The sequence below is a fragment of the Diadema antillarum genome, unplaced genomic scaffold (assembly GCF_040938485.1).
Source record: "Diadema antillarum isolate AM-2024a unplaced genomic scaffold, OU_Dant_1.0 seq00000329_RagTag, whole genome shotgun sequence".
NCBI classification, from domain to species: Eukaryota; Metazoa; Echinodermata; class Echinoidea; order Diadematoida; family Diadematidae; genus Diadema; species Diadema antillarum.
In genome coordinates this window covers 1,263,877-1,276,213 of record NW_027271346.1, presented here as the reverse complement: position 1 = coordinate 1,276,213, position 12,337 = coordinate 1,263,877, and the positions used below count along the sequence as shown (strand labels likewise).

Sequence of the window (12,337 nt, the reverse complement as noted above, 5' to 3'; positions counted from 1 at the left end):
ATGTCTGAGAAACACAGTGATTGCGCTTGAGCACAGGTCTGTCTTCAAAGAGTTGTGTATGATTTTGTTTGTTTGTTTGTTTTGGCAGCTGTTTTATTTACTTCCTTTTTCTTTAGTTTATGCACCTTCATAACTCATCTGTGTGAGTATGATTAGCATGCCTGCTTTAGTTCATAAACCCTTACAGACATGCTCCATATACTGCAGCATACTGCCACTACTGATCTAATTTAGGTACTCACAGTAATGTTGACATAATGGTATGTGAGTCTTCACACGGTCTGTACTTTTTAAATTGATTTGATTATGCTGTTGAAAATGGGACAATACTATGATTTCGATGTAAAGGCAGCTATTGTATAAATGTGAAAACTACACAGTGATGCTTCCATGTATAAATGAATGTTGCTGTGTATGATTTCATGTGTTTAGTTGCAGAACATACTACATTATCCATGCTATACTGATGTCTTATCATTTTCTCCTTGATTTATCAATGTGTTTCCTATCAGCAAGCATTAAAGAAGCAAGGAGTGAGTGATGTCACTTGACATGGCAGGAGCCTGCGATCCCATAATGCCAGAGGCAAACCAGGAGATTACCCAGCTGGCCAGCAAGCTCTCCCAAGTCAGCGACAAATTCATCAGCCAGTGGACAGGGGACACTTTGCAGCAATACCTAAAGCAGCATGAGGCACAGCACAGGCACTTCATCAAGCAGGCTCAAGGTGAACATGGCTTCTTGGTTCTTGTCCCAATTTGTTTCCTTCCAGACATTGCTTCTGGGTCATTACAAAGAGGTATTACATATATAGTTCCCTCCTCCTCCTCCTCCTCCTCTTTCTTCTTCTTTTGCTTCCAACATTTTTTCAAAAAGGGTAAGTAATATAATGTGTAGAAACAAAACTGTTTCTCATTATTATGCATGAAATGGGTTTGATTTGATTTGATTTGATTTGATTTAGAACTGCCTTTTTCCAAATCACACATAACATAAGAATACACATATTTAGAAATTAACATTACACGACATATATTAGCAAGCATATACTGTCTTGCAAATTAATTCAAAGTACATATACACACACACTGTGAACATGACAGTATTCGATGTATAAGACGTGTAGCATATCATTAAAAAAAAAAATGTTCAGAGGCGAATCGTTAAATCAACACTTGTGTTAGATTATGTAGATATTAATTGATTATTCATTCAGAGTATATCACGTCGTTTCGTGAAACGAATTTTAGAAAAAAGAATATAACGGAGGGGGATTTGAATAAATTGATTTTTAAAATTGAAAATTCTTGGTTATTATGATAACAGAAAAGCAGGAGACCGCGATCATAAGCAGCAGCTTGACATTGATTGAGGCCTCGAGGTAAAATTTGAGACTTAAAATCGATTTACATATCTGTATAACGGACGTGTCCACAAAATAGAATCAATAGTCAAATCCAAAAGATTGTAATAGTTTATGAAATCAAAAGTAAAGGGGGAATTCAAAATAGTTTTCTTTTATTTGTTATCAATAGGCATTCTTTACCATAATACTGTGCTGAGGTGAGTGCTGTGCTATGCTGTGCTGTGCTGTGCTGAGCTGTGCATGCAATGAAATACAATTTTGTTAATTTAATGTTTGGGTATATCTACCTGATTTTAAGTTGATTCTGGTTTATTCTTTGCGTCACATGTATGTCTTCTACATACTTCGGTATACAATATCAACAATTTTGATGCGCAGCAAAGTACTAAAACTAATACTATATCATATAGTTGCCAAATAGGTGATCCTTTGCTTCAGATCACTTCCTTCCTATCATTGCTCCATCTCCTCCATATTGCTATGTACTGAAATGGATCAACAAAACTGTTTGGATATACTGTATACGCTGAATATTTTGCGAGGTTTTTATTTTCGTGAATTTTGCGAGTCAGGTGCTATTCGCGAAATTAAAAACACGCGAAAATATTGACTTTGATCCCGATGTGAATGTGACGTATGCGTGTACACTTCTCTGTTCAGTACAGACTCCACGATCGCGAATTTAACCATTCGCGAAATTGTTGGGGATTCCCAATTCGCGAAAATGTAGACTCGCGAAATATATGGCGTATACAGTACGTGTACAGACAACTCCTGTAATAACAAAGTCTTCCGGACTGGCAGTTTTCTCTTAACATATTGAAATTTTGTTATTACTGAAGGGAATTTTGCACCATAGACTGTTATGATAATGATTTTGGGACCTGAATTTTTACGTCATTGTAATGAAACTCAATTGTAACCGTGTTTGTTGTAATGGGAGCTCCCTGTTTGATTGCACCTGTCTGATGTACACACAGGTTCATTGAAGTCATAGGCCTTTGTAGAATGTGTAGCTTTATCATAGTTGATTGTGGTGTACAGAAGCTGTACAATACACAGATCTACATTTAAAGTTGTTAACAAATTATGTAAATTTACACTTGTTTTTCCTTGTGTGTGTACATGTATGTATGTGTCTGTGTTTGCATGCTTGTTTGTTTGCTCATTTACATGAATTATTCTTTGCACATAAAAAAAAGCTATCCTTCAAATAAAAAAGCACATTTCAGATGCCTTAAAGTGTAGTCTACTCATTCTTCTCTCCCATGCTTTTTAATTCTTGAAGCCTCCAATTTGTTTCTCCTTTCTCATTCTCATGTTGTTTGAAAAAACTAACTTGACCCTCTCCTACTTCCAGATGAAATTGACAGAACGCAAAAAGAAATTGGTCAACTTAAGGAGCAAGCATCAAATAATCAGTTAGGTAAGTGTAAAGTCTGATTGAATTTTTAGGCAGATGTTCATTCATATAATTATCATACAGACAATTGGCAAATCATATTCATTGGTTTACATTGTGTCAATAATGCCTTCTCAAACCAAAGGTGACTTCAAACCAATGGGTACTATAAGCATCATGTTTTCAGGCTGTCAGTCCTGTGTGTTCATGGATTATGTTGCTTGGATGTTGAACAAAGTAGGGTCGAGGTCCAATGTCCAACTCAATTTTTGGTAAATGATTGCTGCAATAGTAAATGGAGAAAATTAGTGCATGTCATGTATGTGATCGTTATCATGGGATGGCAATCTGCTTGAAATTTTTGTCTGTATTTGGAAGGCGCATTGAGCAGACTCAAGATGGTTGTAATATACTATGTAACTTTCCTGAAGTATTCAACAAGAATATCAATTATACATTATAATTGGGTGGGTTACAGCACACTAGCCACTGATCTCCAAAATGAGATGTTCAAATTCATGAAATTCTTCCGTTGAGATGTAAGTCGATGTAGGGCAATTTGTCAATCAGTTGCAAAAATGAGATGTGTTGTCGCAAAGCAAACAATGGCAGAACTAATCTCATTGCCTCGCCATAACATAAGAAGCAGCAATAGTTATATTATGTTAAAATCAAGTGAATATTTTATAGTTTCTACTAAATTTTGCCCCTTCCAGCTGTGGCCAACCAGCAATCCAAAGCCAGGGAAATCCAGCAAGCCATCAAGGAAGCACAGGCCAAGACAGAGCAGCTTCTCTTTCAGAAGGAGCAATGGGAAAAACAGCTGGAGGAGGAGACTAGGCAGTGCCAGGAGCAGCAAGAATGTACGAGCAGATCTAGGCATACACCTTAATACATGTATATCTCATACCAAGGCCAAATATGGAGGAATTGGATTGATTTACTTTAATGTTTAGAATCCAGGGAAGATGTTTGGATTGTATTTGTATGTATGTACATGTATGTCATGTATGTTCACATATTTTTGTTGACAAATTGATTGTTGCACATAAAAGTAATACTCAATACGCTGACCAGTCACTGCTATTCTGTATATGTCAGTATGGAGGATGACACCTACAGTATGTGCTTGTACTTTCTCTCCAATTCCCTTCACAATGTTACAATCCTCACTGTCTCACCCTCTATAGTGCTGGCTGCCCAGGAAAAGGCGACCAAACAGCGCTTGCAATCCCTCAACATGGCTGAGAATTTCTTTAAGGACAGAATGGGGCTGGAGTTCAGAAAGATTGATGGTAAGAATGTGAGATTGAAGAGAATGATTGAAACTTGACACCACGTAATCATGCTAAAAAAAGTGATCAGGCATATGCACTCATTCTCGGCAGAAGAACCGAAGTTTGCAAATCTCAAAGTTTGGCAAAATCATCATTCTCTAAAAAAAACACAACCACATATTTTAAATGAAAATATTAATGATTACCTACTGGGCTAAATTTACATCTCATGGAAATATTTTGTTTCTGGAATGATCATCCATCAAAAACAAACTTTATACAAAATGGTGGTCTGCCCTCTTTTCTTTTTTTTTGGCGGGGGGGGGGGGGGGGGGTGGGGAGTGGGAGGGAGCTTTTTTTTTATGAGGGGCAGGATAGGAAGGAAGATTTCAATCTTCTTCCTTTGGAACAATGTGCCTGGTTGATACGGTATAGTTTGCCGAGTATTGCTAGTCTCCTGGGGTGAACCATGTGGTGTTGGCATCAGTTGCCCATTTTCTAGAGTGGGTTTGTAGGGCAAACCACTTCTTGAAGTGATCACCGAGTTAGCACCCTGCTCTTTGTGATGAATGAATGAATGAATGAATGGATGGATGAATGAATGAATGAATGAATGAATGAATGAATGAATGAATGAATGAATGAATGAATGAATGAATGAATGAATGAATGAATGAATGAATGAAGGGGATCTTTCACATGTGTGAATCGTGACTCCTTCACACACGGGACCTCCATTTAATGTCCTATCCGACGGACTGAGTGTTTTTGCCTCTTACTATGAATGGACAGCATGATTATATGCAATATTGCTCAGCTAGACTCGATGGGAATGGAACCCAAGCCATTAGATTGTGAGGCAGATGCACTACTACCTGAGCCACATCACTGCCGTGAGATTATTTTCAATGAACGTGTCCATAAAACAAAACTGCTTGTAAAGCTCGAATTGATTGTACATGTATCTTCATATAAAATCTATTTGAATGACAGAATTCAGTGTATTTCTATTTCAGTGTATTTTCATTCCCACAGCTTTTATCTTCTCATGACTGGATGAAGTGTGATTTTTATTCTGTGAGGAAAATAATTTCTGGGAACAGAAAACCTACTGTTTGGTATTAATGATGCTAGTGAAATGATGACTGCCATCACAATTTACGCCCTTCTATGGAGCACCATTTTTCAGCAACATAACAAGGACTCCGTATATGTCATGTTTTTTATAAGGTGATAGGCTTCAGTTTGTGTTCACCAACATTGACTCCAAGGCCCATGATCGCAGCTTCTACATCACCATCAAAATTGACAACAAGAAATACCAGGGTAAGTTGCTGAAAACCTATTGTGAATTTGAATTAAGATACATGTGTATGTACTGAAGACAAAGATCAACATTTTGTGAAATGCAATCTTTCTCATAATTCTCAAACTTATGTCATACTGCAGATCTTTAACCAGTACTAAAGTACGTGTAAAATCCCACTATAGCAAGTACCGTGGGAGTATGAAAATTATCATGTTATATCTGGGCACCATTTCACGAAAGTTGTCAGCGCTGACAAAGTTGCCAGCGCTGACAATTACCATAGTAACAGTCAGTGACAAGAGCGTCTTAACCAATCAAAACCAAGGATTTTACTGAAATAGTCAGCGCTGACTATATTGATGAAACACCCCCCAGCTTTGTTATGTCAGGCTAAGAACATAACAAAAACACTAGAAAAGCACTCTGAGAGCACAGACCTCCCCTAAGCAGCTCATTTCCACCCATACAATCATGCTGAAAATTGCCGTACAGTGCACTCCAGTTATAACGAAATGCTCGGGACTGGCAGTTTTCTTTTGTTATAACAAAATTTCGTTATAACCGAACAAATACAATATGTAACGAAAACAAGGAAACCACACATATATATCATATTCTGTTTGCTGAATACTCATCATACACTGGAAAGCTATGTGAAATGGGATGGGATTATTGTATTACAATATTAAAACGCAAGTTCCCCTCAGAAACTGTGCGTGACGCAAGGAGCGAATACACAGTGATGTGAAGCGTTCGCCTATGCAGAGACGCTAAAATTCTTGTTCCGCTATGTTTCGAAAGCAATTCGCATTTCGTTATAACCGTGCACATTTCTTTTGTTTCTCTTTGTCAATGGCGCTCAGAAAAGACTTTGTTATAACGAAAATTTCGCTATAACCGTGTTCGTTATAAGCGAATTTTGTACCATAGACTTTAGTGGTGTTAATTTTGGGACCAGAAGTTTTACTTCGTTATAACGAAATTTCGTTATAACCGTGTTCGTTGTAACGGGAGTGCACTGTATTTCCATATGCTAGTGTCTCAGAGTCTACCTTGTGCGCTTAAAATCTTTACTGCATGCTGCGCCTCGAGTGTGTGCTCACCTCAAATACAGTCTACATGCAACTTGAACTCTGTCATTTATTAACCCTAAGGTTGCCAATGGTAGTCCTAACAACAACAACAAAAAAAAATTGTACAATTTCCTTGTGTCATTATCAACTTTTCCTGTAAGTTTCCTCTCACAACTTTTTGAGTTATATTGCAACAGAAAGACAAACAAACCAATTGCTGGCAAAACCAACAGGTTTTCTTGGCAGAGATATCTAGATATACAATACACAGAGTTGGGAACAGGAAAAAAATAACTTTGTAATATAAACAGGGTTTTGTTGTACCCAGCTTCTCTGTAATGGGGCTCCACTCTAGTGAAATCATGTATGAAAATAATTATGCAAATGTCAGGATGTGAGCCTTAATTTGACCAGAAAGAGTTGGAATGGGATGTTCATTAATAGCTTTCCTTAATTCCAAACATAATTTTGACAAAGGGATGCATGTATGTACAGATGTGGATGTTACATGCAACTGTCTTCATGTTGAATTGTACACTGGCCAATCCCAGTGTTTCCTTGTGTTATATCTTCTTTGCTTGTTGTTGTAAGGGAATGCTTCTGTTTTCATTTTCCCTCCATAGTCACCGACTGCTGTCCAGAAATAACAGATCTTCAAGCACTGGTTGATGTCCTCAACGAGTCAAATAACCTGATGAAGTTTGTTGTTGAAATCAGGAAGAAGTTCAAATTGGCAACATGAAATGGAGACAGGACATTTATATACTGTATACATATATATATTTTTTTCTCCTTCTTAGCGTCAAAGTCTCAGAGGAAAATTTTGTGATTTGATTATGGCTAATAATCAATGTTATTCAAGTGTATAGTGGTTGTATATAGCTGTAAATACAAGTTTGTAAAGCTGCTGTTGTAATATGTATCTTTGTCAGATTGCATACATGCTCATGTATATTTAACAAGGAACAGTGTATTTCTTTTTCTCCCTTTTTTACAAATACAGTTTGCATCTTACAATTATTATCTCATGCATTCTTTGGCACAGAAAACATATAACTGGTTTCGTTAGATCAATCTGTTGATAAACAGTAAAACTCCTTGCCTCTTGTACGCCTGTCTTCAATGCAGCAACTCTCATTATTTTTATGCAATTGTAATTACAATTGTACATGTACAGCAGTGTTTGTAAGTACATGTGCACTCAGCAAAAAAAGAAAGTTAACACTTTTTCAAGTTTATCTTTCTCATAGACTATCTGGCTAAAGATGGTGTTGTATTATACCATGTTAAAGGTAATTTAATTAGCCATCAACCTAGTAGGTCAATGAAAATGATAACTTTACACATGAGTGAACACATTTGTTTTTCTCTTCCAAGGCACAGAAGTAAAAATTGCAAAATGCACAAGCTGTTATTCAAGCGTACTTGCTCTTCCATATAATAATGAGAACAAAAGACAAATTTAACACAATAGAAATGCAAATTAACTTGCAAAATTCAACCTATGATCTCAATAATGTCTCTGTAACCCTCCAAAGATAAAGAAAGGCAAAAAATAATGGAGGAAAATGAAGAATCTTCTGTCAAATCCGCAGTCAAAAGACATAAGAGAAAAATTATGGTAACAAAGAAAGTTAAATTTGAAACGTTATTCCAAATTAAGAAAATTTGAAATAATATTATCTTGAATTTGTCTCGTGCATTCTTAAATTCCTTAATTAACTGAAAGGTAAAATGAAGAAATTCTTTCGATTTTATCACCTTTACTCCCTACATGTATGACATTTAAAGTTAGAATTGATGAAAAATGCTAATGTTCCACCTTCGGTTTCCCCACTGTGTTTTTGTTTTGAATATAAATGGAAACAAGGGAACAGAAACGTATTTCTGCTGTTTCATTCATGTCTCTCATTGCGTTTAATTGGTCTTTTGTTATCATTGCTATCTTGGAGGGCATTTGCAAATGAATTTCAATATGTCCAATTCTGCAATTTTTACTTTTCTGCCTTGGAGGACAAAAACGAATGTGTTCACTCATGCGTGAAATTTCCCTTTTCATAAACCAACCAGGTTTATAGCCAATTAAATAATCTTTGATATGGTATATGACGCATTGATTTTTATCAAAATCTTCTATGAAAAATATTAACCGGAAAAAGTGTTTACTTTCTTTTTTGCTGTAATATCCCAACATGAAGTAGGGATTTTTGCCATGAAGAGCGACCAGTAGCGAGTGTATCAGAAAAGAGGATACTTTGTCACAATCAAGTTTATTGCACTGGGACATTTTCAGTGAAAATCTTCAGAACTTCCCTGGTCAATAATTTTATGTTTGTGGAATACACATATTTAATATCTCTAATATTAGCAATTAACTTATTGTGCCAAAGTTCAGTCAAGTGTTAAATTTGCAAAATTTTCTACGTTTCTCATTTACAAATCTTCACAAAATGTCCTTCTTTGAAAAAAACGAAAAATTTTAATCCTTTTTGTAAGATAGATATGTAATGATATTCTAGCAGTAACAGCTTTGGGTGGGGTGGGGTGGTAGGTAGGTTGTAGCTACTGAATTAGTGACAAAACAGGATTCCTGTCCAATTTTTTTTTTCTTTTTTGTAAACAAATGGGAGTGCCAAGACATGATGACATGATGACATCTTGGATTATCACCGTTTGGTGAAAACAAATCAAATTTAGAGTTCCACGTTCATTCACATTCAATTTTTATGTTACCGCTACCATTCTGTTTGTATGATTTTGCTCTGTTAAGTCCACTTAACATGATGTGAAATGCTCTTCACTGTTCTTTGTGCATTGAAGACTGACATTAAAATGTTATCATACAGGGAAACCTTGTTACACTGAGCTCATTTTCACTGAAGTATCACTTTTAAAGAAAATGAAATAAAGAACTGCATGTAATTCAATAGGACCAAAGTAAAAAGAGTTTGTTGCGTGATTCATTTTGCTGTTCACTTTCCACTGAATCTTTCAATGCAGGGTGTGGGCTTTTTCCTTGTGTCACTTTTCGTGTTTCATAAGGAAAAAACCCACAAAATTCTCTTCTTAGCTATTATACCTATCGTATCATTTGCTTATAATGCGCATGTTCAGAGATCTGGATCCTGTGGCATAAAACTCTTGACAAAATCAAAAATAAGTCTGTTTCAAACATATGTTTGATTTTTCAAACCTATGTTTGATTTTATGTTTTAATTAATCAACAGGGCCCTGATAGTCTGCAGATCATTGTACATTACAAAAGACCCCTTTTCAATCACCCCCTTCTCTCTCTCTCTTTCACAATAATACACTCTCCCCTCACTACTGCCTTTGTGTAGATACAACAACAGGGCCCTGATAGTCTGCAGATCATTATACATTACAAAAGACCCCTTTCCAATCACCCCCTTCTCTCTCTCTCTTTCACACTAATACACTCTCCCCTCACTACTGCCTTTGTGTAGATACAATCAAGGAGGTTCACAAGAATGGAGTCACAACTGTCGTATTTCCTTTTGAAGTCAAGTTTGATGTAAGGTATGTAAGGATGTCGAGTATTTGAAGCATGTGGCAAACTGGATCTGCCGTGCAGATAGGAAGACAATTGACTCATGTCTCATTGCATAATCATCAGCCACTTTCTACGGAAGATATGTCTTTGTGATGGTAATTACTTTTCACCATCCCTACTCATAAAAGATAGGTGATATAAAATGGTAAAGACACAGGGATGAGCGAATAGAAATTGTGCAAAAAAATGATGAAATGAAAATGAAAATTACTCGACTGGCCATGCCTAGACAATAATCTGATATATATTATTAATTATGAAGAATATTCCATATCAGTTTTATTGTGGGAATTAAGTGGAAAAGTAATAAAACCGGCTTTCCCGGAGTGTACAGTTTTAAACACTTTCACATGATACAGCTCTGATTTACACTTTTGCACATATTTCTAGAAGGGATTGACCTTTGTTTAATGTGCTCTGTCATTAAGTGAGATTTCGTTTCATTTAATAGATAAACAGCAAAATATAGCCAACATTAAGTTAATGTTCAAAATGAATCTTCAGATTGCTCAGCAAGACGACGGCATCAAACCCCGTCATCAAAGGCACAGATCCACCTGTGGAATTCTTTTGTACATCAATAGAAAAGTGACAACTGTTTGAATAATTACACCCAGTTAGAACTCCATCTCTTAAACCTCCTTGATACAATGTACAGTGTACTGACTACAGGTAGGATTGTGTGTGCATGAACAGGTTTATACATTGTTAGTACTGTAAAATCAGAAATTTGTGCCTGCATGAAACTTCTGTGAATTTTGCAAGAACCAAGATTCGTGAAAGTTAAACAAGCCAAAGTTTTGTCTACACAGTAATAATGAATGCAAATGGCAAATTGCCAAAGTTTCATGCTGCGAAAAAAAAGGCTGGCTCTGATTCTAGGAAGTTTCATGCCGAGAATGTTTGTGGTTTTACAGTGTTGGGTGAGCGTGCTGAAATTCCCCAAATTAAAGAACACACTTACAGTCCAATTGATGATCCATTGGTACGATTACAGTACTGTATTGTGCAATACACTTCATTTGTCTTACATACGCCTGAGGCAGCTATTTCTCATGCACTGCACTGCTCATAATAAGACACAAAACTGCAATCTCTCAATTTTTACACATAATCTCTATTGTCACCATTATAGTCATCATCATCTCTGTTATCATACTTTTCACTAGTATCTTCAACCTTGCTTAAGTCGACCTTGCATAAATCGAATAATCACCTTGTCAAAAGTCAAGGGTCTTTTGAAATCCTCTTGTCTTTATATTCTGTTGATTTTAATCCCTCATAAGTCAAATTTTCTCTAAGTCGGAACTATTTATTCAGTCCAAATAGATTCGACTTCGGCAAGGTTGACTGTATTAGCAAACACTTCATATTTTTTGCAATCTACATCACCAAACTTTGAGCCACGGAAAGCTGAATCACACACACTCCAATTAAAAGTAACTGAACACACCAGAGAGTGGACAGACACTATTAATATTCTTTTTTCCTCACAATGTTTTAATACATTTAAATATTATGTAATTTAAAGGTTTGTTCAGTCATTCACAGAAACATTCCAAAGTATGTGCACATTACATGATGAAACATACAGGCAACTTAAATATACAGCGTAGGGTGTGTTTAACGATAAATGAGAAGCTTGCACAATGCCCTCTGATAGTCTCTGACAGGGTGTTTGAAATAAAATACCATGTACAAAGAGAGCCACTGCCTCTGACGCACTCAACAGAGAACTAGAAACCAAACACCATGCAAAATGAATGTAGCAATATTGAAGCTTTACACCTGCAGTTTTGTGCAAATACTTGGACATTGTAGCAGTCCTGCTTTGCCAGCAACTACTCAGCATGGTGATAATTCAACACACAGCAGACTTGCATCTCATTTTTTATCTGTTACAATAATGTAACTATGTCGCTATGGCGACTGGTATGCCTCCGCCATAATGCATGGTTCTCCTGGGAAATAGTGAAATTTTGAGGAGTTGACCTTGACCTTTGACCCCTAAATTCCCTCGATAACCCCTGCCAGTCAGTACATGTATATGTACCAAATTCCATAAAGATACCTTGACCCATTTGTAAGATATGAAGAAAAAAGTGAAACTTTAATGATTTCACCTGACCTCTGACCTTTTGACTTTTGACCTCATGACCTGAAACTCTCTCTGGAGAATCTTCATTTGGTAGTACATGTATACACTAAGTTTCAAGAAAATACCTTCAGGAATTGCATTGATAAGGGGAAAATAGTGAAATGTTGAGCATTTGACCTTGACTTTTGACCTTTGACCTCTGGCCAATTCAACTAAAAAACTAATCGAGTAATTGCCC

At 36.4% G+C, this 12,337-nt stretch overlaps 1 protein-coding gene across 1 annotated transcript; it reads left to right on the top strand.

The window, feature by feature from the left end:
* Nucleotides 1-552: 552 nt before the first annotated feature.
* On the top strand, nt 553-7,175 carry LOC139730703 (uncharacterized). Its single transcript, XM_071641569.1, has 6 exons — nt 553-727; nt 2,727-2,792; nt 3,485-3,631; nt 3,959-4,063; nt 5,276-5,371; nt 7,051-7,175. The coding sequence occupies exons 1-6, from the start codon at nt 553-555 to the stop codon at nt 7,167-7,169; spliced, it is 708 nt and encodes a 235-aa protein (XP_071497670.1). The 3' UTR covers nt 7,170-7,175.
* Nucleotides 7,176-12,337: the final 5,162 nt, after the last annotated feature.